This window comes from Dipodomys merriami, unplaced genomic scaffold, assembly GCF_024711535.1.
Source record: "Dipodomys merriami isolate MVZ:Mamm:240054 unplaced genomic scaffold, mDipMer1.0.p SCAF_10, whole genome shotgun sequence".
Classification (NCBI taxonomy): Eukaryota; Metazoa; Chordata; class Mammalia; order Rodentia; family Heteromyidae; genus Dipodomys; species Dipodomys merriami.
Window position 1 is genome coordinate 6,956,790 of NW_027202271.1, and position 27,392 is coordinate 6,984,181.

Genomic DNA, 27,392 nt, shown 5'->3' on the forward strand with positions numbered 1-27,392 from the left:
CGGGTTTTTTCTTTTTGCTTATGTGGTGCTGAGGAATTGAACTCAGGGCCTCATGCATGCAAGGCTCTACCACTGAGCCAACTGGCTCTACCACTGAGCCAACTTCCCAGCCCCTCCCTTAGAGTTTTTGCTCAAGGCTGATGCTTTACTACTTTAGCCACAGCTGCACCTCCTGCTTTTTGGTCTAATTGGAGATAAAGAGTCTCACAAACTTTTCTTTCAAAGGCTGGCCTTGAGCCTCAATCCTCAGATCCTTAATCTGGGTTTCCTGAGTAACTAAGATTACAAGAGTTAACCATTGGAGGCCTGCCACATTTATTTTTTTAGCATAAAGGCTGTTCTTTTCTGGATTTAGTTTATTCCTGCTCATTCCTCTTAAAATTTGACAAATTCTTTCCTGAGTGCCTCTGATTTGTGTAGTAATTGGCCAGAGATCACCAATAACGATCCATACTCCTTCTAGGTGATGCTAACTAGGTACTATTTCAAAAAGCATGCAACCTGAAGGCTGTTTTTTTTTTTTTTAGGTGATTTTTTTAAAATTTTATTTTATTTTATTTGTGAACATACTGTACAGAGGAGTTACAATTACGTGGGCAGGATAATGCATACATTTCTTACCAAGCATTGCAGCCTCCTCCTTTGTTTACCCTTTACATCCCTTCCCAGCCTCTCCCCTCCCCCCCAGTCCCAATCCTTCTCCTTCCCTGAAAGCTGTTTTTGTTTGTTTGTTTGCTTGCTTGCTTGCTTGTTACAGTTTTAGTTTTAGTTTGTTTCAAATGATGGCACTATACAATCCAGGCCCTCCCACTTGAGCCAAGCCCCAGGCTTCTGTTTTGTTTTAGCTCTGTGTGTGTGTGTGTGTGTGTGTGTGTGTGTGTGTGTGTGTGTGTGTGTGTGTGTGTGTGTGTGTGTGTGTGTGTGTGTGTGTGTGTGTGTGTGTGTGTGTGTGTGTGTGTGTGTGTGTGTGTGTGCGCGCCAGTATTGAAATTTGAACTCAGGGCTTGGAGGTGTTACTTAGCTTTTTCACTCAAGTCTTGTGCTGTACCATGTTAGCCACATTTCCACTTCCAGATTTTTGTTTATTAATAGGAGAGAAGAGTCTTGTGATTCTCAGATCTCAGCCTCCTGAGTAGCTAGAATTACAGGCATGAGCCACCAGCACCTGGTCATTACTTCAGCTAATTCTGAGGTGCAAACTTCAGTTTTTGCCTAGACTCACAGTCAGTGAGTGTCCTATCTAAAGCCTCTTGCATACATGGAATGATAAACATTCTAATACATTCAATATATTAGTTGAATCTCTCTCTCTCTCTCTCTCTCTCTCTCTCTCTCTCTCTCTCTCTCTCTCTCTCTCTTTCTCTCTCTCTGTCTCTCTCTCTCTCACACACACACAAACACAAATCTCACAAACTTTTTGTATCATCCGACCTTGAATTGTGATCCTCTCCATTCTTCACTTTTGAGTGGTTAGTATTACAGGCATGAGCTACCACATCCGATTATTCCAAGAGTCTTTAAGAGGCATCTTTAAGAAGTTTTGTCACTGAATAATATGAATAAAGGTTTGCCTGAAGTCCATCATTGATTTCCTCACTGCCCACAATCTGACCACTTTGTTCCTGTCCCACATTTCACAATTTGTTTTGATTTTTCAGGAACACTTCTTTTCAATGTACAAAATCTATATTAGCTAGCTTTGCTGTGTGTTTAAAAAAAAACATAAAATAAACATAAAATACTTACTTTAACATAAAATACTTACTTCTTATTTATTCATATAAAATCTGTTGGTGATACAGGGTCTTGAATTCAGGGCCCAGGCACTGTCTCTTCATTTTCTACTCAGGACTGGCACTCTACCACTTGAGCAATACCTCCACTTTTGGCTTTTCACTGGTTATTTAGAGATTAAGAGTCTTACAGGGTTTCATGACCAAGCTGGCTTTGAACTGTGATCCTCAGATCTCAGCCTCCTGAGTAGCTGGGATTACAGGAGTGAGCCATAGGTGTCAAGCTACAATTAAGTATTTAAAGTCTACTTTCTAGTAGTTATTGTTTCCCCCCACTTACATTTTTTCTCTTTGCTTTTTAAATAATGTAAAATGGAGCAATGCTGATTATTTTTACATGTAGAGAAGCAAGGTAGAGGTGATCTCTCTAGGTTTATTTATTCATTCATTAGCTTTTATTATAATTTTGGCAACACCTTTGGTGTTATTTTTGTGGCTGCGTTAGTGTGGATATAAACACCTTTGAATTACATTGCATTAGCTTTTATCACTGCTTTTAAGCCATATTTGTAATTGGTGGTTTTAGCTTTACTGGTAGAAAAAATTTCTGCTTTGAGAAATTAAAAATATTATTATCCATCACAATCTAATAAGATTCTTTTAGATTCTCTTATTCTTTGAGTTGATAGCTTCTTCTTTTTACTTGTTTTGAATTCTAGTAATATTCCATATTCATGTAATGATATCTTTATCACCCTAAATAAAAATAATTATCCCTATAGACATTTTTATTTCATGAGGTGACGATGATAAATACTAATTTATCCAAGTCTATCATTTTAATTAACTCAATTGAGAGTTGTTAGAAAAGTTGTTAGAAAAGACTTTTCTTTTTTTAAAAAAAATGGCAATTTAAGTGTATTTCTAAAACATACCAGGGTATATTTCAGAGAGTATAAATCTTATTCAAGTGAAAGGTAGAAAATATGACAACTGCTTAACTGTTTGAAATTTTGTAATATGGTAAGTCTTATTTTTAATTTATCAAAGTCAGAAATGTCAGTGAAATTATAAATATAAGTATATTCTATATTTATTGGTAAAATTTTTAAATTTGTTTGTGTTACTTGGAACATCACTACTAGATAATTTATTTTTATTTGTTACATTCTTTTAAAGGATACTTACTTTTTCATTTGTTTGTTATAAAGAATAAGTTATTTATGTAGAACACTTGGGATTCTTATTATTTATCAGTAGCACCCACAATACATTTATTGAGCAAGTGAATAAGGACACAATAATAACTTGATCTAAGTAGAACTACATTCCCCTTGTTTGTTTTATTTTTTGTTGTTTTCTTTGTGCTGGGCCTGGGGCTTGAACTCATGGCTTTGCATCCTCACTTAGCTTATTTGCTCAAGGCTGAACTCTACCACTTGAGCCATAGCTCCTCTTCTAGCTTTATGCTTTTTTTTTTTGAAATAAGAGTTTCATGGACTTTCCTGTCTGATTTGGCTTTGAACTGTGATTCTTAGATCTCAGCTTCCTGAGTAGCTAGGATTACAGGTGTGAGCTACCTGTGCCAAGCTACTGGTTGTTTTTTAATTGTTCTTATTACCTTATACACCAAGGTTCTGGTATACAAACACTGTCTGGTTACTATGAGATCTGCCTGTGTGAATACAGCTGTAACTTCTCTGAGAAAAGCTTATACTCCAGGGTAGAGCAAAGAGGAAGTCATGTTTCTACTTAGTTCTAGTTCTGCTCACCTCCCAGTAACTTTAGCTGTGTTTGAATTCCTTGTCCATGGGACCATTGCTCTTATTTAAGTCATTTTCTCTGTTCAGATTCTTAAGACACCAATTAAGAGCAGTGATCATCATCACAATGCTTTAGTATCACAAGACCACACACAGATGAGTTTATGGTACAGCTTATATCTCCACAAAGTTCTACAGGATCGAATGACAAATCATCCCATTTTTATTAGAAATGAGTATCCAGAAAGAAATGAAGAAAGGAAGAAAAGAAGAAAGAAAGAAAGAAAGAAAGAAAGAGAGAGAGAGAAGGAAGGAAAGAAAGGAAAGAAAGAAAGACAGTGATATGAAAGTCATTAGGTGCCCATGGCTCACACCTGTAATCCTAGCTACTCAGGAGGCTGAGATCTGAGGATCATGGTTCGAAGCCAGCCCTGGCAGAAAAGTCCATGAGGCTCTTATCTCCAATAAATTTTCGAAAGAAACTGAAAATGGAGCTATGGGTCAAGTAGTAGAGTGCTACCTTTGAGTAAAAAAAGCTCAGGGATAGTGCCCAGTCCCCAAGTTCAACCTCCGAACCAGGAAAAAAAAAAGGCATCAGCAGAATAAAAGAAAATATGACCCTAGCTTTGTTTTCATTTATTTTATTTTATGGGAATGACTAAAATACTCACATTGGCTTGTAGGTGGATTTTAATCAATTCCGGTACCCTCTGGGGACCACCCCCTTTCATCTGGGAATCACTGCACACCTGGACTGCTGAGAAATGGCAGCAGAGATTGGGCTTTAGTCAGTACCTATATGGCCAAGAATTCTAAATAGATCCCAGCATAACTGAGCGGCAATAACTGCACCAGTCTCTACACAGTTTCCCAAGAGCACCTGGCAGATGTCAGGTGCTCAAGACAAACAGTGACCTTCACAGTAACATCAGTTCTACAAACACTGCACCCACATGCTTCATTTGCACTTTTGGGACTATGTCACCACCCTAAGGACTCCTCAGGACGCTCATGCACAGGCTATCTTCCAGGTTCCTACATGTGATTTTGGATCTCTGCTGCTTGCCCTCATCATGGCTTAAACACCTATTTCTACATCTCAGTAGCTGGTGACTTCCATCTGGATAGAGAACAGCCACTTATTTATTTATTTATTTATTTATTTATTTATTTATTTATTTATTTATTTATTTTTGGCCAAAACAACTGTTGTGCTTGAATACACTAAAGGTTGTAGCAAATGAGCCAGGCACTATTGCCTTATGCCTGTAAATCCTAGCTACTCAGGATGCTGAGATCTGAGGATCACGGTTCCGTCAGCCTGGGCAGGAAAGTATATGAAAATTTTATCTTCAGTTAGCCTAGCTAAACACCAGAAGTAGCATTATGGCTCAAATGGTGAGTACCAGTCTTGAGAGAAAATGCTAAGGCACAGTGGCCAGGATTTTTCTTGGTTAAGCATCTAGTTGTAATACAGGTGTCTTAAAATGTGATACTGCATTGGTTTCATTATTCAAATATTTAAAAAAAACCAATATCACAATGTTTCTTTGCTTCTAAAACATTCACATTCAAGTGTTAGTATTTTAGGTCACAAGACACAGCTAATTATATGAAAACTGCTAATTGGTTTTGTGGAGTTTTTATTTGGTCAAAGATCTTGCTTTGAAAAAAGAAAAGATCTTGCTTTAAGATATAAGCCAGACACAGTGGCTCATTCCTGTAATCCCCTGCTACTCTGGAAGTAGAAACTGGGAGGATTTTGATTAAAAGGCAGCCCAGGCACAATATTATCATGACCCCATCTTAACCAATAAAACTAGATATGGCACTTCACACCTGCCATCCAGGTATGCAGCAGTCTTAAATAGGCCAATGGTAGTCTAAGCCAATGTAGTCCAAAAATGCAAGATACTTTTGGAAAAAATAAGTCAAAGTAAAAAGGGATGGAGATATGGCTCAATGGTGGAGTACTTGTCTAGCAAACATGAGGCCCCGAGTTCACAAGAAAAAAATGGAATATGATTTTAAAATGTACAAATCGGCTTCAAAGGCTATGTCTGTCCATACTCCAAACTTAATCCTTCAAAATTTCTCCCACTCTACCTTCTACAAATGGTACCTGAAGGACATCTGGGTTGTTTTCAGATTATTTTTTAGCTTATAGTACTCCCTATATATCTGTGGGGCATGTATTCAAGGCTGCCTAGTAGAAACCTCATGCCCTTAAACTGAGACCTTAAATACCAGCTAGGATGAGTCTGGTAGCAGAGATGGCAACTCACAGGAGGGTAGGGTATACAGCACAGAAATCCTGCATTTGGGGAAGAACAATCTCAGTGAGGATGGAGAGGTATGATGTACATTTCCTGTGATTCAAATGCACCACTGGAGTTCTTTAGGTTTTCATCTATCTATCTATCTATCTATCTATCTATCTATCTATCTATCTATCTATCTATCTATCTATCTATCTATCTATCTATCTATCTATCTAGTGTGTGCTAGTACTAGGTCTTAACTCAGGGCCAGGGCACTGTCTCTTAGTTTTATAAGCTGGTACTCTACCACTTGAACCATACCTCTACTTCTAGCTTTTTGGTAGTTAATTGGTGATAAAAGTCTAACAGACTTTCCTGACCAGACTGGATTTTAACCATGACCCTCTGATCCCAGCCTGATATAGCCTCAGCTAGGATTACAGGCATGAGCCACTAGTGCCTGGTCCCATTTTGTATTTTTTTGACCACAGTTGACCAAAGATAGGAAAACATGGGAAATGGAACTATAGTACGGGCAACCACTACTGTGCAGCTACTATGAATATTCCTGTACATGTTTTTGTGTATGCATATATTTGCATTTCTCTAGAATGTAGTTTCAAAGTACCAGTGGCAGCTTTCAATAACAAAATATTTACTTTTCCCCATCTGCTATAGATATTTCTCTGCTTCGTCGGGACAGAAATATAATTTGTCTATCTTTTAGACAAATATTAGTTTGCTCTTCTTTTGTATCTATTTATTTTTGAGTAGTTGTACAAGGGAGTTGACATTTAACAAAGCAGTTTATGACTGCAATGTATCTTGATCAGTGCCACTACTTTCAACATTCTAACTCATTGATACAAGAGCTTTTTTTTTTCTTTTTAATTCTATTTTAACCAATATTCAAGGGGTCTGGAAGGCTTGCTTGATTAGGCTGGTGCTCTACCACTTAAGTTACAACTCTACTCCAGCCTTTTGCTGGTTATTTTAGAAATCAAGTATCTGTTTTCTGCCTAGATTAGCATAGAACTGTGATCCCCAGGCATGAGCTATTCAGGTCTGGCTGATAGAATTATTTAATGGGGTTAATACATTTACTAAGGCTATGGTATCTAATGTGTTTGCTTCTGGACATTATTTTTCCTCAAAATTTCATTGAGATAAGTTTGAAGTGTTTGTCTGCATACAGCATTTCAAAACCTACAAATTCAAGTGTGTCTTGATTTTCTATTGCAGCTACTTACTTGGTTTTTGCATCACAAAAAGAACTGAATTTCATCAAAATAATTGTGAATGTGCTTTTTTTTTTTTTTTTTTTTTTTTTTTTTTTTTTTTTTTTTTTTACCAACTTGGCATATTTTTCCAACAAAGGCCCACACCATCTGCTGGCTTGCCATTCTAGCTTGCCTAACATTGATATTTATTTCTCCTACTTTGGGCTTAGGGAAGGTCAGGGATATTTGCACAGTGATTTTAAAATAAAGGTTTAAAGTTGTGCAGCTGCTATCATGCATTTAGTAACTGCTAGGTTAACAGCTAAAATGCTCTGTTCAAAGAAACGTACTCATGAATAGTGAACAGATATATCTCACCATCGTGTAGCATTTTTATTTTTTTCAACTAATTTTAATAGCACATTGGTTTTATGCTAGGGTTTCTTTCTAAGAATATAGAGAGTGGGGTGCTGGTGACTGCAATCCTAGCTATTCTGGAAACTGAGCCCTGAGAGTCACAGTTTGAAGCCAACCCCAGCAGGAAAGCCTGTGAGACCTTTATCTCCAAATAACCACCAAAAAGTCAGAAGTGGAGGTGTGCCTCAAGTGGTAGAGTGCCAGTTTTGAGCAAAAAAAAAAAAAAAAGAAAGCTAAAGGACAGGCCCAGGCCCTGAGTTTAAGTCCCAGTACTGTCACAAGAGGAAGAGAAGCAGAAGTAGAAGAAAGCCAGCCAGCTCAACATATAAAATGATTTCTTTCTTTCTTTTTTTTTTTTTAAAGGCTGGGAGCCGGTAGCTCATGCCTGTAATCCTAACTACTCAGGAGGCTGAGATCTGAGGATCGTGGTTCAAAGCCAGCCCAGGCAGGAAAGTCCGTAAAACTCTTATCTCCAATAAACTACCAGAAAACCGGAAGTGGTGCTATGGCTCAAGTGGTAGAGCGCTCGCCTTGAGCTGAAGAGCTCAGGGACAAAAAAAGATTATCTTAGTTTTTGTAAGGCTCATATGGTCAAACACTTTGTGTTTGTTAGTGAGATTTGTTCTTTATTTTCCTACAAGACATTTGAATTAATTTTTGTACTCCAATTGAAGTTAGTATATTATGAAAATAAATCAGTTAGCTGGAGAATCTTCAGGGTAGGGAAGCCACATCATCTCACCTTGGCTTATTGGCAAATTGATTAGCAGCTCAGCTGCACCTTCCTGTTGGCTCTTCCTCAGAAAAGAAATCAATATCATGGCTTTTCTAGTTGAGTTTGTAAAGCATTGTGATTATTTTAATTACACAGATTAAATCATTTATCAAATATTATCCACAACACATTTTGCCCTTTCCTGATAGTAATTGCTTCCTAAGATTTTTATTTACTAACTAGGTGTCAGTGCCTGTAACACCTGTAATCCTAGCTACTCTAGATGCTGAGATCTGAGGATCAAAGTTCAATGCTAAGGTAGGCAGGAACATCAAGAGATTATGTCCAATTAAAAGCCAGACTGGAAGTATGGCTAAAGAAAGCATAGAACAACTGATGTGAGTGTAAAAACCAAGTGAGATTGTGAGGTCCTGTGTTCAATCCCGATTACTGGCGCAAAATGAAACAGAACAAAATAGGAAATCATCAAATTGTGAGTGTAAAATCAAAATAAACCATAAAGTACAAGTAGCATAGTATTCCAAGGTGATACTGCTCATGAATGATGGTGGTAGAATTTCTTGTCCCTTTTTGCAGCTGCCTTGCTAGTCTAATCCACATTGTTTATTCATGGAATGGAAGAGAAGTTTTAAAACATTTTCCTAATGTGAATTATTGATAAAAGACAATCTAGCTTAAAGAGTGTTGCTAGGAGGTGGGCACTGGGGGACATGCCTATAATCCTAGCTATTTAGGAGAGTGAGATCTGAGGATCAAGGTTAAAAGCCAACCCAGGCAGAAAAATCTGAGAGACTCTCACTTCCAATTAACCACCAAAAGCTGGAAGGGGAGGTGTGGCTCCAGTAGTAGAACACCACCCTTGAGTGAAAAAAAAAAAAAAACAAAAAACCTAAGGAATAGCACCTAGGTCCTAAATCAAGCCACACACACACACACACACACACACACACACACACACACACACACAAATCAATCAATCAATCATAAATTCTCCATGCTAGAATTCAAGATATATCAGTCCAAGCAAACAGAATTGAAACACAACACAAATAATGAGAGGCTAAATAAAGAAAAAAGGAATGACAGAAAAATTACTTATGAAAATGCCCCAAATATTAAATGGGAGCATACTGGTTTAATGATTTCAGATATACTTCAAATACGAAGAATGCATGGTCACTTAATTCAACTGAAAATGTTAGTTTTGTGTCAAGTTTTGTGGATTAATTGTGGAAACTGTTTTGTCTTAACTGTGTAGGTCATTATATCATTATGCTCTCATGTAAAAATTTAATTTTCAATCTATATCAAAATGACTTCAGTATCAATGATAATATAAAACTCAGGGACAGAATTTTTTTTTTTTTTTTGGGTCTGGTCGTGGGGCCTGTACTCAGGGTCTGGGCACTGTCCCTCAGCTCTTCAGCTCAAGGCTAGCGCTCTACCACTTGAGCCACAGCACCACTTCTGGCTTTTTTCTTTATGCTTATGTGGTGCTGAGGAATCGAACCCAGGGCCTCAGGCATGCAAGGCAAGCGCTCTACCACTGAGCCACCTTCCCAGCCCAAGACCTTTAGTCTTATTCAATAAAGTATAAATGTTGATTTAAATGTTTAAATTCTGTCCCTGAGGGCTGGGAAGGTGGCTCAGTGGTAGAGTGCTTGCCTTGCATGCATGAGGCCCTGGGTTCAATTCCTCAGGACCACATAAGCAGAAAAAAAAAAGCCAGAAGTGGCGCTGTGGCCCAAGTGGTAGAGTGCTAGCCTTGAGCTGAAGAGCTGAGGGATAGCACCCAGGCCTGACAGCACCCAGGCCCAGAGTTCAGGCCTCACGACTGGACCCCTCCCCCCCCCCCACCAACAAAAGACTAAAGGTCTTTAAATAGCTATTAAAGAAAAATCTTATCCCATGAGGGTTGGTTAAACATGGAAAGAAAAAAAAAAAAAAAGAAAAATCTTATATTAGCTAGGCATTAGTGGCTCACGCCTGTTATCCTAGCTACTCAGGAGGCTGAGATCTAAGGATCACAGTTCAAAGCCAGCCTAGACAGGAAAGTCAATATTCTCAATTAACCACCAATTAATTCCCAATTAACCACCAGAAGAAGAATTGTAGCTCAAGTGGTAGAATGCTAGCCTTGACCAAAAAACTCAGGGATAGCACCCAGACATTGAGTTCAAACCCCAGAACCAATACCAAAAGAAAAGAAAGAAAGGAAGGAAGAAAACCTTAAATTATATGCTCATAATTAGTTCACAAAAAATAAGAGAACAAACATCTGTATTTTCCAACCTCCAAGTGTCTAACATCTTCATACTTAAAATTTTTTTATAATTATCTTTAAGTGGTTGTACAAAGGAGTTGCCATTTAACAAAGCAGTTTATAAATACAATATATCTCTTTCATGCTTATTTGATTTTTAAAACTTTTTATTTTTATTATCTGTAAACAGTTCTATATGAGTTGCTATTTAACAAAGCAGTATATGTATATATATACATATATATGTATATATACATATATATTTTTTTAGGGGGGGGTCGGTGGTGGGGCCTGAACTCTGGGCCTGGGCGCTGTCCCTCAGCTCTTCAGCTCAAGGCTAGCACTCTACCACTTGAGCCACAATGCCACTTCCAGCTTCTTCTGCTTATGTGGTGCTGAGGAATTGAACCCAGGGCCTCATGCATGCAAGGCAAGCACTTTACCACTGAGACACCTTCTCAGCCCTGAGTACAATAAATTTTAAGCAATGTCACCCCTTTCAATATGCTCATCTATCCCTCCCCTATTCATTTCCTTACTCTACTTAATTTACATTTAATTCTTACTGCATTCTCCCCCTTTCCTCCTCATTTGTCTACCCCTTTTCCCTTAGTTATAATATTCCTTAAATCTTGAAGCACACAAAAATTTCTTTAGATTCGTGTGTGTGTGTGTGTGTGTGTGTGTGTGTGTGTGTGTGTGTGTGTGTGTGTGTGTGTGTGTGTGTGTGTGTGTGTGTGTGTGTGTGTGTGTGTGTGTGTGTGTGTGTGTGTGTGTGTGTGTGTGTGTGTGTATGCTGGTACTGGGACTTGAATACAAGGCCTGGAATTCTTACTTGGCTTTTTTGTTTACAATTGGTGCTCTATCATGTGAGCTATGCCTCCTGTTCCAGTTTTTTCTGGTTAATTGGGGATAGGAGTCTCCCAGATTTGTCTGCCTGTGCTGGCTTTGTAATGTGATCTGTATATCTTAGCCGCCTGTGTAGGCAGTTAGGATTTTAGGCATAAGGCCACCAAAGCCTAGCTAAAAATCTTTTTCCTGTTCGAGAGGTGGCCATGGTTAGAATACCAGCTTCTCAGGAAGTGTAAATAGAAAGATCATAGTTTGATGCTATCCTGGGCAAAATTATGACGCCCTAGCTCAAAAACAAGCCAACATGGTGTTGAATATCTGTAATCCCAGCTACTAAGCATATATATACTCCCAACTGCTAGGAAGGTAGAGACAGGAAGATCACTGTCCACAGCCTTCCCAAGTAAAAGCCCAAGACCTAATCTGATAACCTAAAATCAAATGTAATTGGGCTATGGATCTAGTGGTAGAGAACATGCCTAACATGGGCAAGGCTTGAATTCAGTACTCAAGACTGTCAACCACAACCGTATTCTCTTTTTCTTTTTTTTTTTTTGTCGGTCGTGGGGCTTGAACTCTGGGTCTGGGTGCTGTCCCTCAGCTCTTCAGCTCAAGGCTAGCACTCTACCACTTGAGCCACAGTGCCACTTTCAGTTTTCTGGTAGTTTATTGGAGATAAGAGTTTCACGGACTTTCCTGCCCAAGCTGGCTTTGAGCCGCGATCCTCAGATCTCAGCCTCCTGAGTAGCTAGGATTACATGCGTGAGCCACCGGCGCCCAGCTCCATATTTTATTCCAACAAACCTTTAGAATAAAGGCCAAAAGTATTTCTTCTAAACTTACAGAGAAAGCAGATAATCTGGCAAGAGAGCAGGAGCTGTAGGGATCTTGCCAATAGACACAGCTGCCATTGCTTTCCTTCCCTTGTTTTATTTTACTGGTAAGAGAGGTGATGGGGAAGAATCATTTTAGATAATATTTCTGTGGCTCTACTTTCATTCATTTATCCCTTGCATAAAACAAAAGCCTATTATTGCATATCAAGATATTATTACAGCTTAGTCACTTCCAAATGGCTTTACCCAACTCATACATTCCCTCTGAATTTTGGTGTCATTTATTCACAATGTTTGCTTGTGACCACCACTGCAATGTGTAATGAAACTGAAATAAAATATGCTATTCTTTTCCTTCCTTCCTTCCATTCCTTTGTTCTTTCCTTCCTTCCTCTTTTTCCTCCTCCTCCTCCTCCTCTTCCTCCTCTTCTCCTTCTCCTTCTTCTCTTCTACCTCCTCTTCCTCTGCCTTCTTTTTCTTCCTCTCCTTCCTCCTCCTCCTCCTCCTCCTCCTCCTCCTCCTCCTCCTCCTCCTCCTCCTCCTCCTCCTCCTCCTCCTCCTCCTCCTCCTCCTCCTCTTCTTCCTCTTCTTTCTCCTCCTCCTCCTCCTCCTCCTCTTCCTCCTCCTCTTCCTCCTCTTCTTCCCCACCTCTTTTTTCCTCCCTCCCTCTTCCTTCTCCTCCTTCCTCCCTCCTTCCTCCTCCCACTCCTCCCCTTCCTTCAAACCAGTACTGGAGGCCTGGGAAGTTTTTCAGTTTTTGCTCAAGGCTGACATTCTACCATTTGAGCCACAACTCCACCTCCAGCTTTTTGATGGCTAGACTTAAGAGTCTCATGGAAGGGTAAACAAAGGAGGAGGCTGCAATGCTTGGTAAGAAATGTACGCATTATCCTGCCCATGTAATTGTAACTCCTCTGTACAGTATGTTCACAAATAAAATAAAATTAAATTAAAAAAAAATAGTCTCATGGACTTTCCTTCCTGGGTTGGCTTTAAACTATGATCCTCAGATCTCAGCTTCCTGAATAGCTAGGATTGCAGATATGAGCCACTGGTCCCTCCAAACACTGGACAGTGACAGCCTTCTTTCTAACCCCTCCTCCCCCATAGATTCTCAATAGTTCTTTTTGGAGGACCTTCAATTGACAAGTAGACTGCATTGGACATACTTCAGAGCTCTTTTTCCCAGAGAATAAATAATCTGCAGAAAATGATACCTTGCATAGATTTCTCTACAAATGCTTTCCTCTACAACCTAGAAACCTAGAGACGACTACTCTCTCTCTATATATACATATATATGTATATATATATATATATACATATATATACTATTTTTTATTTTTTTTGTCAGTCATGGGGCCAGAACTCTGGGCCTAGACACTATCCCTCAGCTCTTCAGCTCAAGACTAGTGCTCTACCACTTGAGCCACAGCACCACTTCCAGCTTTTTCTGCTTATGTGGTGCTGAAGAATCAAACCCAGTGCCTCATGCATGCAAGGCAAGCACTCTACCACTGAGCCACCTTCCCAGCCCCCTTATATAATTTTAACTAAGCTTCTCCACATATTTTTGGCTGGGAAGGTGGCTCAGTGGTAGAGCGCTTGCCTTGCATGCCTGAGGCCCTGAGTTTGATTTCCCAGCACCACATAAGCAAAAAGAAAAAAGCTGGAAGTGCCACTATGGCTTAAGTGGTAGAGCGCTAGCCTTGAGCTGAAGAGCCCAGAGTTCAGGCCCCATGACCGGAAAAAAAATCATTTATCAAAATAGCTACCTCAAGATGAGATTTTAATTTAGACTTGACTGATTTATAGGCATAGAAAGAAAGGTCCTACTTGTATATCTTTCTCTGGAAGGAATTACTTAAGGCAACAGCCTTATTGGGATGACCAGTACCAGAGGGACAGGGAGGGCAAATGGAGAGGGTAAATGGGGGTGAATATTGCTGGGCTTTGAAGGTTCACACCTATAATACTAGCTACTCAGGAGGCTGAGATCTGAGGATCACAGTTCAAAGCCGGCCTGGGTAGAAAAGTTCCCATGTGAATCTTATCTCCACTAAACCACTCCAAAAAGCTGGAAGTGGTTCTGTGACGTAATGAGCACATCAAGGCTCAGGGACAGTGCCCAGGCCCTGAGTTCAAGCCCAAGGACTGGCAAAAATAATAACAATAATGATGAGGGTGAATCTGGTTAACATATTTCATATGCATATATGAAAATAAAACAACAAAACCTTCTGAAGTTGTTCTTTATATGTATATGTTTTATTGTAAAAATACTGTACAGAAGGGTTACAATTACATGAGTAAGGTAATGAGCACATTTCCAATCAAGCATTGTTACCTTCTCCTTTGTTTTTCCCCTACCATCCCTTTCCTCCCCACCTCCCCAAGTCTTTCCTCCCCCCAACCGCCGAGGTTGTAAAGTTTCTTTTCAATATCATGTCTTGTACATCTCAATGTTACAATGGGTCAACCTGTATCCTTATTCAAGCATTTTGTTATTTCCCTTCCCCTCCCCAAATTAGAAAAATGTATATACAAGATGCAGGGCATCTAAATCAAATACAGTGAAAACAATAGTTATACCATGGGGGAAGAACATACAAAAGAAACAAAAAAAATCACATGGTGCATTATAAATACTTAAAAACAACAGCAAGAAAGATAAAAACCACTTATGTCCCTATCTTGGGGTTCATTTCACTTAGCATCATATTATATGGTCATATGTACATAGCTTGTGACCTCTTCTGCTTGTCCTAGACATATACTAGTTATTGCAAATAAGTGAAACCATGGGACCTACGTTTCTTTGGGCCTGGCTTACTTCACTTAATATGACTTTTTTCCAAGTCTTTCCATTCTTTCTGATGGAGGCATAAAATTCCATTGTACATAACATTTTCTTGATCTATTCATCTGCTGAGGGGCATCTGGGTTGGTTCCATTCTTAGCCATGGTAAATAATGCTGCGATAAACATAGTTTTGCTGTTAGCTTTAGTATAACCTTGCTTGTGATCATTTGGGTAAATGCCCAAAAGTGGGATTGCTGGGTCATAGGAAAGCTCTATGTGGAGTCTTTTGAGGAACCTCTATACTGCTTTCCAAAGTGGTTGAACAAGTTTACACTCCCACCAACAATGCAGTAGGGTTCCCTTCTGGCCACATCCCCTCCAGCATCTGTTGTTATTAGAGTTCTTGATTATAGCCATTCTAACTGGGGTGAGGTGGAATCTCAATGTTCTTTTGATTTGCATTTCCTTTATGGCCAGAGAAGATGAGCATTTCTTCATATGTCTGTTGGCCATTCTTATTTCCTCTTCAGAGAAGTCTCTCTTTAAGTCTTTAGCCCACTTATTAATCAGGCAGTTGTTTCTTTGAGGATTTGTTGTTGGGGGATTTAATCTTTTGAGTTCTAAGTATATTTTAGATATGAGACTCTTGTCCATTGCATGGCTAGTGAAGATTTTCTCCCAATCTGTGGGCTTTCTATTGGTCTTGTAGTTATGTCCTTTGCCATGCTGCAGCTTCATTCAATCCCATTTGTCCAACCTTTCTTTGATTTGTTGTGTTTCTGGGTCTTTATTAAGAAAATTCCTTTAAGTAGTTGTACAAAAGGTTATAATTTAACATGTCAGTTTATAAGTAGTAAGATGCATCTTGATCGATATCACCCCTTTCACCATTCTCCCCCATCTTCTCTTTCATTTGTCAATGAGCAAGTACAAGAACATCCATTTATTAGTTGTTCATTTATCTGCCATTGGCATATCTGTTTTCTGACCTGAAAGGATGGGCAGGTTTTTCTGAAGCACCTGAGCACGTACAGGCTCTACTCTTTGTCCCTTATTCTTCTTTGTCTCAACAATGTCAAATCCACAGTTCTTATAGAAGTCAGCTGTTGAGTCATTTTGGCTGATTTGGATAGATAGCTGTCATCAAAAGTGTCATCTTTGTCATGATATATTATTCATGACCTAAGAGCTAGGTCCTATTCCCAGTCTTCCATAAGACGGGTGACATACTAACGTATAGTCTGATTTGATTCTGAGAAACATTGACCCAATAGCATCCTGTATCTACAGCTATAGCATTGAGACAGGTGTATCTTTCTAGATTTCCAGATTCTATCACACCATGTAGAACTTGTCATTGTACCTATTTAGTATCATGTGGTGACATATGAACGTCTCCCAGCTCCATCAGCATCTCCTCTTATCATCCCCACCTGCTCACCTGTCTTTCCCACTGTCTTTACCACCATCACTATTTTCACCACTGCTAGCAGTGATGTCTTAGCCACCCTGAGCTGTTCCTTGATCTGTACCTTCATCTCAGGCCACTTAACCCCTCAAGCCTGCCTTTTTGTCTACAGAAAAAGGATGAGGGGCTAATAGAGGCTAGAAAAGCCAGGCCCCAGTCCTGAGTCTCCACATATGCACACAGGGCCTGGTCCATGGGAAAATTCAATTAATACTTAAGATGTTGAATCAGAGGGCTATCTTAACTACTAAGATAGGGAAGTTGGGTGTTTTATTTGTGTTATGTTTTCTTGTTTTTATGCCCGTACTGGGGCTTGCACTCAGGGCTGGGGTGCTATCCTTTTACTTTCTCTGTAGTGGTCACAGCTCTACTTCTGGCTTTTTACTAGTTAATTGGAGATAAGAGTCCCATAGACTTTCCTGCCAGGGCTGGTTTGAAACCACCATCTTCAAGTCTCAGCCTCCTGTGTAGCTCAGATTAGAGGCATGAGCCACCTGTGCCTAGCTAAAATAAGGACTTTTGAGTTCATTGTTTTGTTTTTATGGCTTGTCATAGTATCTAACACATCACAAGTAATCAGCAGACACTTCTGGAGTTAATTATGGTGTGATGGTATATCATTGGCTGGATTTGAGGCAAAGAGCAGAATAATACCGTTGTGTTCTCCCAAAGTCACATTAAATGTTACATTTCCCATTAAGCCTCACAAGAGTGGATACATGCGCCTTAAACAATCCATGTGCAGGCAAAGTTTCCTCCTGATGGCTGAGACCTAAGGTAGATTTACTGAGATGGTTTTGATATTTGTATCCAACCAGACTCAGCTTCTAAGCATAAGACTTTTCCTCTATTTCCTTCACCAACTCTGGCTCATATATGTCATTCATACCGTAAGGCACTCAGTGTATATTGGTTGATCAGACTTGGATTTACCTGATATCATGAAATACATTGATACATAATATCAGATGCTATTAAATTCTTTAGATTTCAGGGTTTTTTTAACAATCATATAATTTTATGTAAAGGTATATATTCATTCTTGCTGTACTGCCTATCTGATTAATACTTAATACAAGTTTGAATAAAAAAGGTACAGCACTCTAGATCTCCCAAGATCATATTGTCAATATAAATCTGAAACTTTAATACCCTGAGTGCTTTGGGATGCAAGAATTAAGGAATCTGCCCACTGGCTGTACTAGGAAGGAACACACAAAATTAATCACCAAAATTGACAGTCAAATAGACATTTTTCAAATGAAGGGATATATCTGGACAATAATTACATTGAAATACATTCAATGTCTTTAGCCATCAGGGAAATGCAAGTCAAAACCACACCTATATTTTAACTTATCCTGGTCAGAATGGCCATCATCAAGATTAAAAATTCTGATGAGGATGAAGTGGGGGAGGATGCATAGACTCTTATTCACTGTTAGTGGAAATGTAAATTAGTCTATACACTATAGAAATCAGTGTAGAGATGGCTCAAAAACCTAAAAATACAACTACCATACAATTCCGCTACATCACTTTTCTGTATTTACCCACAGAATCAAAGTCAGTTTACAAAGATAGCTGCACATCTATGCTCAATGTCCAGCTATTTGCCTTAGCTAAGTTGTGGAATCAATCGGTCTAGATGCCCATCAACGGGTGAATGTAAATTGAAAAAATGGCATATCTACTCAGCCATTAAGAAGAATGAAATGATGTCATTAGTTAGAAAATGGATGGAACTGGAGCTCATCATGTTAAGTGAAATAAGTCAGTCCCACAATGACAAGTATCACATGTTTTGTTTTGTTTCTCATTACTGGAAGCGAAGAGAAATAAAATGAAAACCAAACAAACAAACAAAAGAACAGGTCATGAAAGTAAAGGGAAACTATGAGGATGGTGGAAGAAAATTGGGGAGAACAAAAAGTAATAGCAGGGTAAACACAGTCAAAGTGTGTTCTAAGTAGATTGTGTACATGTACAGAAGTGTCATGATTTAATATATGCCAATAAAAATAGATAATAAAAAGTAAATAAAGCATACTGACAACAGTTAAAAAGAAGAATGGACTATAGTTTTATTTTAAATGAATAAAGGAACAGAGAGATATGGGAGAGGCTGAAAAAAAATAAATGAGCAGAATTTTCATAGCCCAAATGCTTAGGATGAAATATGGTGATGATATTTTGGTGCAGAGCTACCCTGCAGAAACTCATTGCCTGTGGAATTATGGGAGCAAAAGTTCAACCCGTGGCCTTTATGGTCCTGTAATTTTCCTCCACTTCTCTTCCCACTCATCTCCTCAAATGATCCCATGAGGGTAGGCCCTGCCATATGAAACTCTGCAATGCTGTCTGAACTTGACCTTTCCTTCCCTACTTTATGATTTCACTCTATCAGTTTCTGCTTTCTCCTGCTGCTGTGCCTCTGAGGGTCAAATATAGAGCCGTGATTTTCTGTTAGTCATTACTCAATGGGTACACTCAATAGATATTGAGCATTCTCAAGATGTATAAGGCTTCATGCCTTATGTGATTTATGGTAGAGAACAATTAATGTTAATATTTGCTCTTGAAGAACAAATACCTCCTTGGCTATTTATCCCTGAAATACCAAAATGTATGGTGCTCTTCCCAAATATCTGGGCATGGTATACACTTTAGAAATATCTATACAATCAATGAACAATTAAAATTTATTCTTCTTTCTTGGCAAGGGTGGCTCATGCTGATAATCCTACCTACTCAGAAGGCTGAGATCTAAAGATTGAGGTATGGAAACAGCTCCGGCAGGAAAGTCTCTTGAGACTCTTATCTCCAATTAACTGCTACAAAAGTAGAAGCAGAGCTGAGGCCCAAGTGATAGAGAGCTAGCCTTGAGCAAACGAGCTCAGAGACAGTGCCCAGGCCCTAAGTTCAAGCCCCAGGACTGACATACACACAAATATTATCATTCTTTATGTTTACATGATTCATTTTTGCATATTCTTTGAAGAAAATTAGAACAGGTTCCTAGTCTTAGAATAGCATGCACTACACATAGATAGCTAAGTGATTTAATTAGACCAAAAATTCACTAATGTCCGCATGTGCTTGAAAAAATAAAAGCTCATTGAATTTTCAAAATGGAAGGACACTGAAAAGAAAATTCCCTTGTGCTATTTTGTGAAATAAGGACCTAAATTACCTAAGTACAATTGACACTCTCTGGGACAGTCATGTGCAGCTATGATCCTTTGCTTTTACTTAAACAAACAACTGTTAGAGCTTACGTCATGTTTGCTTGAGAAGAATGTGCTTGTCTGTGGCACATCTCTTCAGCTGCCCAGCACCTCGTAAGCCTAATAAGATCATCCATCTTATTCTCCTGACATGAATGGGTCCCTTGTTTCAAGACATTAATATACTTCATGACCTGACATGGTGGTGCATGCTATATCTTCAACTTTCAGGAAGTAGGAACAGGAGGATTGTGAGTTTGAAGCTAGCCTGGGCTACGGAGAAAAGACCTTGTTTAAACACACACACACACACACACACACACACACACACACACACACACACACACACACACACACACACACAGAAACCAAAAGATGGAAATGAAAAAGAAATGGAATTCATGCCTGCTTTTTCACCTAGGAGACTTGGAGATATTGTATAGCATGCAGAAGCTGCTAAAATCCGGAGCCTGTGCAGAGGCACAAGAGGGAATGGCTTAGAATGAAGCCTCAGTAGGCAGGACGACAGCTGTGATGAAGCCTTTTCATTAGATGTGGGCATCCTACAGGGGAATAATGCTGTACAGAGAGGATATTATAGCTCAGGAAGTCTTTAAAGCTCCCTGTATAAATTGAGCGAGCTCTTCCATCTGGCACTGTTCCCCCCCCCTCTTTTTTTTTCAACAGGTCTTATCCTTTTGTGTGTGTGTGTGTGTGTGTGTGTGTGTGTGTGTGTGTGTGTGTGAGAGAGAGAGAGAGAGAGAGAGAGAGAGAGAGAGAGAGAGAGAGAGAGAGAGAGAGAGAGGGCAAGAATGAAAGAAGTTGCAATGCTCTGCTTTGCTGGCATAGGAATTTTTTTTCCTGTTGTCAAAGACTTTATTAAATTCCACCCCGGTTACTAGATATGATTCACAGGGAAAGTATCATAGCACACGTTTTTTTTGCAACCTCAGATCAATTTGAATTACAATTGGGCAACAAGAGAAGTTAAAAGCATGTGAAGCTAGGTGCTGGTGGTTCATGCCTGACTACTCAAGAGACTGAGATCTGAAAATCATGTTCTGAACCCAGCCCTAGCAAGAAGGTCTGTGAGACTCAACTCCAATTAACCAACAAAAAGCCAGAAGTGTAGCTGTGGTTCAAGTGGTAGAGCAGTAGCTTTGAGAAAAAATACTCAGGCATGTAGCCCAGGCACAGAATTCAATCCCCCAAACTGGTATGTGTACACACACACACACACACACACACACACACACACACACACACACACACACACACACTCTCTCATGCATACATGCACACCATTGGAATTGGACACTGGTGACTCATACTTGTAATCCTAGCTATTCAAGAGGCTGAGTTCTTAGGATTGCTGTTTGAAGCCAGGCAGGAAAGTGCATGAAGCTCTTATCAATTCACCAGTAAGAAACTGAAAGTGGATCTATGGCTTGAGTGATAACCTAAATCCCAGACCCTGAGTTCAAGCCCCAGTATGAGCACTAAAAATAAAATAAAAATAAAAATAAGTGGCTATGTGGCTCAAGTGGTAGAGCGCTCACCTTGAGCTGAAGAGCTGAGGGACAGCACCCAGACCCAGAGTTCAAGCCCCACAACCGACAAAACAACAACAACAAAAAAGCCCCAAAAAACAAAAATAAAAATAGTTATTTCTAGCAAAAGTTTTCTTCAAGCCACAAAAACATAGTAGTAATATATCATACTTATATAGAATATCTGTGAGTTCACAAAGCATATACAACTGAGTCTATCTTGAAATGAATCTTCCTAGTGGCACTTCATTGAAAAGTTAATCTACAACTAAAATCATCGACATTGAAATGCCAACAATTGTAGTTTTGCAGGAAAAAAATTAGTATACTCTCTGATGAAAAGGAAACAAAACTTGAACTTCAGTGCACATTCATTGATCAAGACACATTGTGTTCAGTTTCTGAATGTGAGGATACCTAAGATCTTGCTGAAGGCTCACGACACCAAATCTACTCTTTCCATGGTATTTATAAAATAAATGTTTTTAAACAAGTCAAAACTTATTCTATTGTAATATATATGTAAATATATAGAACAAAATGGAAGTAAAAATGTTACCACCAAATGATGAATGCTGCCTCTCTCTCTCCTCCCTTTTTCTTTTTCTTCAAAACTGCCTTTCCTTCCATTCCCTTTCTTCCACTCTCTCCCCTTTCTCCCTTTTCCACTCCCTTTTTTTAAATTTATCATTGATGCAGGTGTTTAATATCGTCCAACTGCCATAAAGCTACAGCTTCTTTTTCCTCTTCAGAAAATTAAACCAAACACAAGATGAAAATGAGGTTGCTGGTCGGTCCTCTTGTTTTATTATCTTTTACAACTTGTCTAGCAGGTAAGAAATAAGCCTTATGTTACTCTCCATCAATTATGTCAACACAATAATCAATATGTTGTTTCCATTTCATTAAATTTGTTGTATAAATTTAAATTCATATTTTCTTTTGACATGGGACACAAATAGTTCAATTTTAATATTGACATTATTTTTCAAGATGTTTACATTCAAGTAAAATTTAACATCATTTAGTGAACCTTATACTGGCAAACATTTAAAATTTGAGTCTCTAGGGGGGAGGAGATCTATAGAGTAGCATTTGTCTATTCCTGGGAATAAAACCCAAGGATGGTCCATATGCTTGCTGTCATTTACAATGGAATTAGGAAGTTGAGCAACAAGCTGGGTGCTGGTGGCTGAGGCTCACATCTGTAATCCTGACTACTCAGGATGAGAGCTGCTGACTGAGGTTCAAAGCCAGACCAAGGAGACAAATTTGTGAGACTTTTCTGCTGACTGAGGTTCAAAGCCAGATCAAGCAGACAAATTTGTGAGACTCTTACCTCCAATTAACCACCAAAAAGCCAGAGTTGGAGCGGTGGCAGAGCACCAGCCTTGAATAACAAAGCTAAAGAAGAGCAAAAGACCTGAATTCAAGCCCAGGATTGGTACACACACACACACACACACACAATCAGCAAGAAGCTTAATAATATATAATATTCTCACTATCCAGAAAATATAAACTTAATTACCTTAATTAAAGAATAAAATAGTAAATAGTAAAATATCATTAAAAGAATTATTAAGTAATGGATTTAAACATGTCTTCTCATTGTTCTTAATAAAATTTATTTATTTGTAGCTCAGTTTCATGCCATTTTTGTATTGTGTTTAACAACTGATTCATTAAATTCATCAGTTTGTGAGGGGTTTTTGTTTGTTTTTTGTTTTGGTGCTTGAACTCAAGAGTGTAGGCCCTGTCCCTGAGCATTTTTGCACAAGGCTAGTGCTCTACCAGTTGAGCCACGGCTCCACTTCCAGCTTTTTGTTGGTTAATTAGGGCTGATAGTTTCACAGACTTTCTTTTTCAGGTGGCTTTGAGTCTTGATCCTCAGATCTTAGCCTCCTGAGTGGGCTAGGATTACAGGCATCAGCCACAGTGCCCAGGTTGAAAGCTCTTTTGAGCAAATGCAACACACTATTGCATCTTACACATTTTTCACCTGTCTAGTCAATTTTAGGAAGATTATGCTTAAAATAGTTCATATTTTGTTACATGAAGTAACAAACAATTCTGAGAGCATTCTAGTTGGAGGAACAGGAAGTATTACATTTCTGTCTGCCAAAGAAAGTTAGAGCATACATTTCAGAGGTGTCTCCTACAATGACATGTCTGTTATATTTTTATAGGAAAGGCACGTGTTTTGTAACAATTTTTCTAGTACCTTCATTTCAGTGACCTAATTCAATAAGTACTTGTTGAGTTGCTTTTCAGTCCAAAGTACAGAGGGAGCTCACCCTATCTGACATATCTTCCTGCTGCTCACATTCATGATGAACCTGAGGAACATTCTATTATGGTTCTTGTTCATTTATTCATTTGTTTTCCTGGTAACTGGTTTACTGGTACTCAAACTCTTGCTCAATTTTCTTGTTCACAGCTAGTATTTTACTACTTGAGTCATGTCTCCTTCCTGGATTTTTGCTGGTTAATTAGCTGTAGAGTCTCAAGAATTGTTATAGTCAGACTGACTTCAAACTGAAATCCTCAGGATTGCAACCTCCTAAATAGCTAGGATTACAGGCATGAATCTCTGATCTCTAACGTACGTGTGTGTGCGCATGCGCGTGCGTGCGCATGCGTGCGCACGTTACTACTGGGGCTGAACGCAGACTGGCAAAGAAAAAAAGAAAAAAGAAAATATTTTGGTAATGTTATCATCATTACATATAATAAATGAAATAATACGAAGGTGATTTTACTATATCCAAAATTCCACCCTAATTGTATTTATTGCTTTCATGCTACAACTGTCTAATGTGAAGACAGGTCATAAACATCTATACATATGTGAACATACATACTTTACCTCTAATCGTGAAGAGCCAGTATTAATTTTCACTGAGTAGCATCTGAGTTACTTTAATCATGTTTGAAATCACAACTCAAATGGCTTTATGATCACAATTGTTTTTTTCTTTTATTTTTAGAGTTTACGTGGCACAGAAGGTACGGTCATGGAGGTAAGTTGACCAGAGGGTATGCCTTTTTGAAAGCTTTCTTCAATTAAATCATAACTTTTATTCTTGCTTTAAAGCAAATGACTACTACTAGATCAATTTGAAATTTTATCAGTATTTTTTCCTATGGTCATAGATTTACTTATGTTACTTGCTGAGTGAGGTGCAAGAGTCAGAATCAAATAGTATTGTAGTAAATGGAAAATATTGAATATAAGGAATATTCATTTTTTCCTACATTCTTTGTAACAATGCTATTCTACTAAATTTCTTTCTTTGTTTTTATAATGAAACAAATCCAGGGTCTTGTACATATTAGGCAAGCTCTATACTACTGAACTACAACCCCTCTAGGCAACTAAATTTTGAATATTTTAAGTATCCCAACAGTATTTAAAATATTGTCACAGTGTGTGTGTGTGTGTGTGTGTGTGTGTGTGTGTGTGTGTGTGTGTGTGTGTGTGTGTGTGTGTGTGTGTGTGTGTGTGTGTGTGTGTGTGTGTGTGTGTGTGTAGATCCTAGGGTTGGAACTCAGGGACTGGAATCTGTCCCTTAGCTTTTTCTCTCAAGGGTAGTGTTCTGCTAGTTGAGCCACACTCCACTTCTCCACTTCAGCTGTTTGCTATTAATTAGAGACCATGGACTTGTCTGCCTAGGCTGACTTTGAACCTTAGTTCTCAGATCTCAGCCTCCTGAGTAGCTAGAATTACAAATGTGAGTTACTGGCACTTAGCTATATTTTATTGACAGTAAATATTGAAAGGTTACCTATGACCTATGACCTGAAATGATTAGACCATCAAAGTATTTGAAGTCTAAGCCCTGTGTTTTCTGTTCTCTTATCAGTTACAAGTGGTAAGCACGGAAATAAGAGCTCCACTGTCTACAATACATTTTGGGACAATATATGCATTGTCCCATTTGGCTAGCTTACTACATTTCAAGAAAGCTTGCACCATTTTCCAGTCAGTGATGATTGCCATACTGTAAATATTATAAAATTTTCTATATTAAGATACTTTGAAGTTTCATGGCATTGCTATTCTCCAATAGATCTTTCCAGAGACCCTTCTTACCCACATACTTATATAAAATTATGTGTAATAACTAACCGATCAAGATGACATATTTCAGAATGAGAAATGGAATGTATTTTAACACAGAGATAAGTGAAGAAAAATAATTCCCAATCACAAGCTATAATTTTACTTATACCTTCTAAAACAAAATCAAACAGCAGGATTGCTAGGGGCCACCTCCACATAGTGAGAGATGTCTTCCCATTTTATATCTGACAATCAACTGATTGCATTAATTATAAAACTGAAAACTTCAGTGCAAAAAAAGCATTCATGCTTGTCTGTCACTCATATTTATAAATTTTGCTGCAAATACTCGTGTGATTTTTCTCTTAATCTGTGTGTGTATGTATGAGAGAGAGAGAGAGACAGAGAGAGAGAGAAAGACACAGAGAGAAAGACAGAGAGAGAGAGAGAGAGAGAGAGAGAGAGAGAGAGAGAGAGAGAGAGAGAGAGAGAGAGAGCCAGTACTGGAGCTTGAACGCAGGGCCTGGCTGCTGTCCTATGGGACTTTTTCTTTTAAAGTTGGCGCTCTACCACTTGAACCACACAGCCACTTCTAGCCTTTTACTAGCTCATTGCAGAATCTCATGGATTTGTCTGTCTGGGCCAGCTCTTAATCTCAATCCTTAGATCTAAACCTCCTGAGTAGCAAGGATTAGAAATGGGTGCCATTGGTGTCTGGCTCTCTTAATCTTTTTTAACCAGTTAAAAAATTGTAATTATTCCTACTAAACATACAACTACCCTATGATCTAGCAATTCCATTTCTGGGCATTTATCCCAAAGATTACAAACCAGGATACAGTAAAACCATCAGCACAACCATGTTCATTGCAGCACTATTCTCTATAGCCAAGGTATGGAATCAGCCCAGATGCCTCTCAATGGCCAAGGGGATCAAGAAACTGTGGTATATATATATGCAATGGAACTTTACTCATCCATTGAAAAAAATGATACTGCATCATTGCAAAGAAATGGGAGGACCTAGAAAAAATTATGTGAAGTGAGGCCCCAAGAGACAGAGGTTGCATGTTTTCCCTCAAATGTGGAAGCCAGAGTTGGTTTATAAATATAAAATTAAATAATTAAATTACATAGTATATTACATAATATATATGTATATATGTATATATATATACTATGTATATATATATATACTATGTAATACTATGTAATATATACTATATACATAGTATATATATACATAAATGCATTAATTTGAATACAGTAGATTTGGAGGAGAATTCAAACAGTGTAATTCCTTAGGAAGGCAAAATCATAGCTCAGCAAAATAAACACCAGTTGGAGTGTGGTCAAGGGGAGGGGAATAGATGAATAAAGAAAAATGGGACAGAAAGCAGTCAAAAATTCAGTATAAGGGCTGGGAAGTTGGCTCAGTGGTAGAGTGCTTGCCTTGCATGCCTGAGGCCCTGGGTTCGATTCCTCAGCACCCCATAAGCAAAAAGAAAAAAGCCAGAAGTGGCGCTGTGGCTCAAATGGTAGAGCGCTAGCCTTGAGCTGAAGAGCTGAGGGACAGCACCCAGGCCCAGAGTTCAGGCCCCACGACTGGACCTCCCCCCCTCAAAAAAAAATTCAGTATATATCTTACAAATTTTAAGAAAAGTGAAGGAAGGGTAAGTTGGGAGAAATGGATGAGAATGTTGAAAAGGGTGACATTTATCAAGATGTACTGTATTCATAAACTGCTTTGTTGAATGGCAGCTCCTTTGTGCCACTGATTAAAATTTTTTTAATATTTAAAAATATTTTTTAAAAGTGTAAAATTATTTCTGCAGTCATGTTATGATATGTGGCATTCTGTGACAGGAATGCATTTCTTTATTACTTTACAAATGTGTTACTTTAACCCAATCAAGGCAATTTTGAATGAATACTACTCACATGACTTCAAAATGATGAGAGTAGCTCTTTCAAGGAAACTAGTAATATTCTAACTTCAGTGGAAAACGCTAATTTATCACCTTCTCTATAAATGACTCTACTAGAGGCCATTATGAAAGGAGATGCTACACAGGCAAAACTGTCTAACATTTTAATTTTTATTTAATTTTATTTTTTTTAATTTTTCTGAACTTCAGATGGTTGTACAAAGGGGTTACTATTTCACATTCCATCAATAGTGTCCAGTGCTTCTTGAT

The 27,392-nt window shown here is 38.5% G+C and overlaps 1 protein-coding gene across 7 annotated transcripts in view; it reads left to right on the plus strand.

Annotated features, from left to right (window-relative positions):
* Window positions 1-27,392, plus strand: part of Cntn1 (contactin 1) — a 297,750-nt gene that overhangs the window by 141,917 nt on the left and 128,441 nt on the right. For 4 of the 7 annotated variants that reach the window (XM_070039080.1, XM_070039086.1, XM_070039115.1 and 1 more), the window contains 2 exons: window positions 21,828-21,961; window positions 24,119-24,151. In XM_070039080.1, the coding sequence (XP_069895181.1) occupies window positions 21,901-21,961; window positions 24,119-24,151 (94 nt within the window). In that variant the 5' untranslated portion in view covers window positions 21,828-21,900. Of the gene's footprint in view, window positions 1-12,809; window positions 12,952-21,827; window positions 21,962-24,118; window positions 24,152-27,392 lie in introns of all 7 variants that reach the window. The other 3 variants (XM_070039092.1, XM_070039108.1, XM_070039094.1) reach the window with 2 other exon arrangements.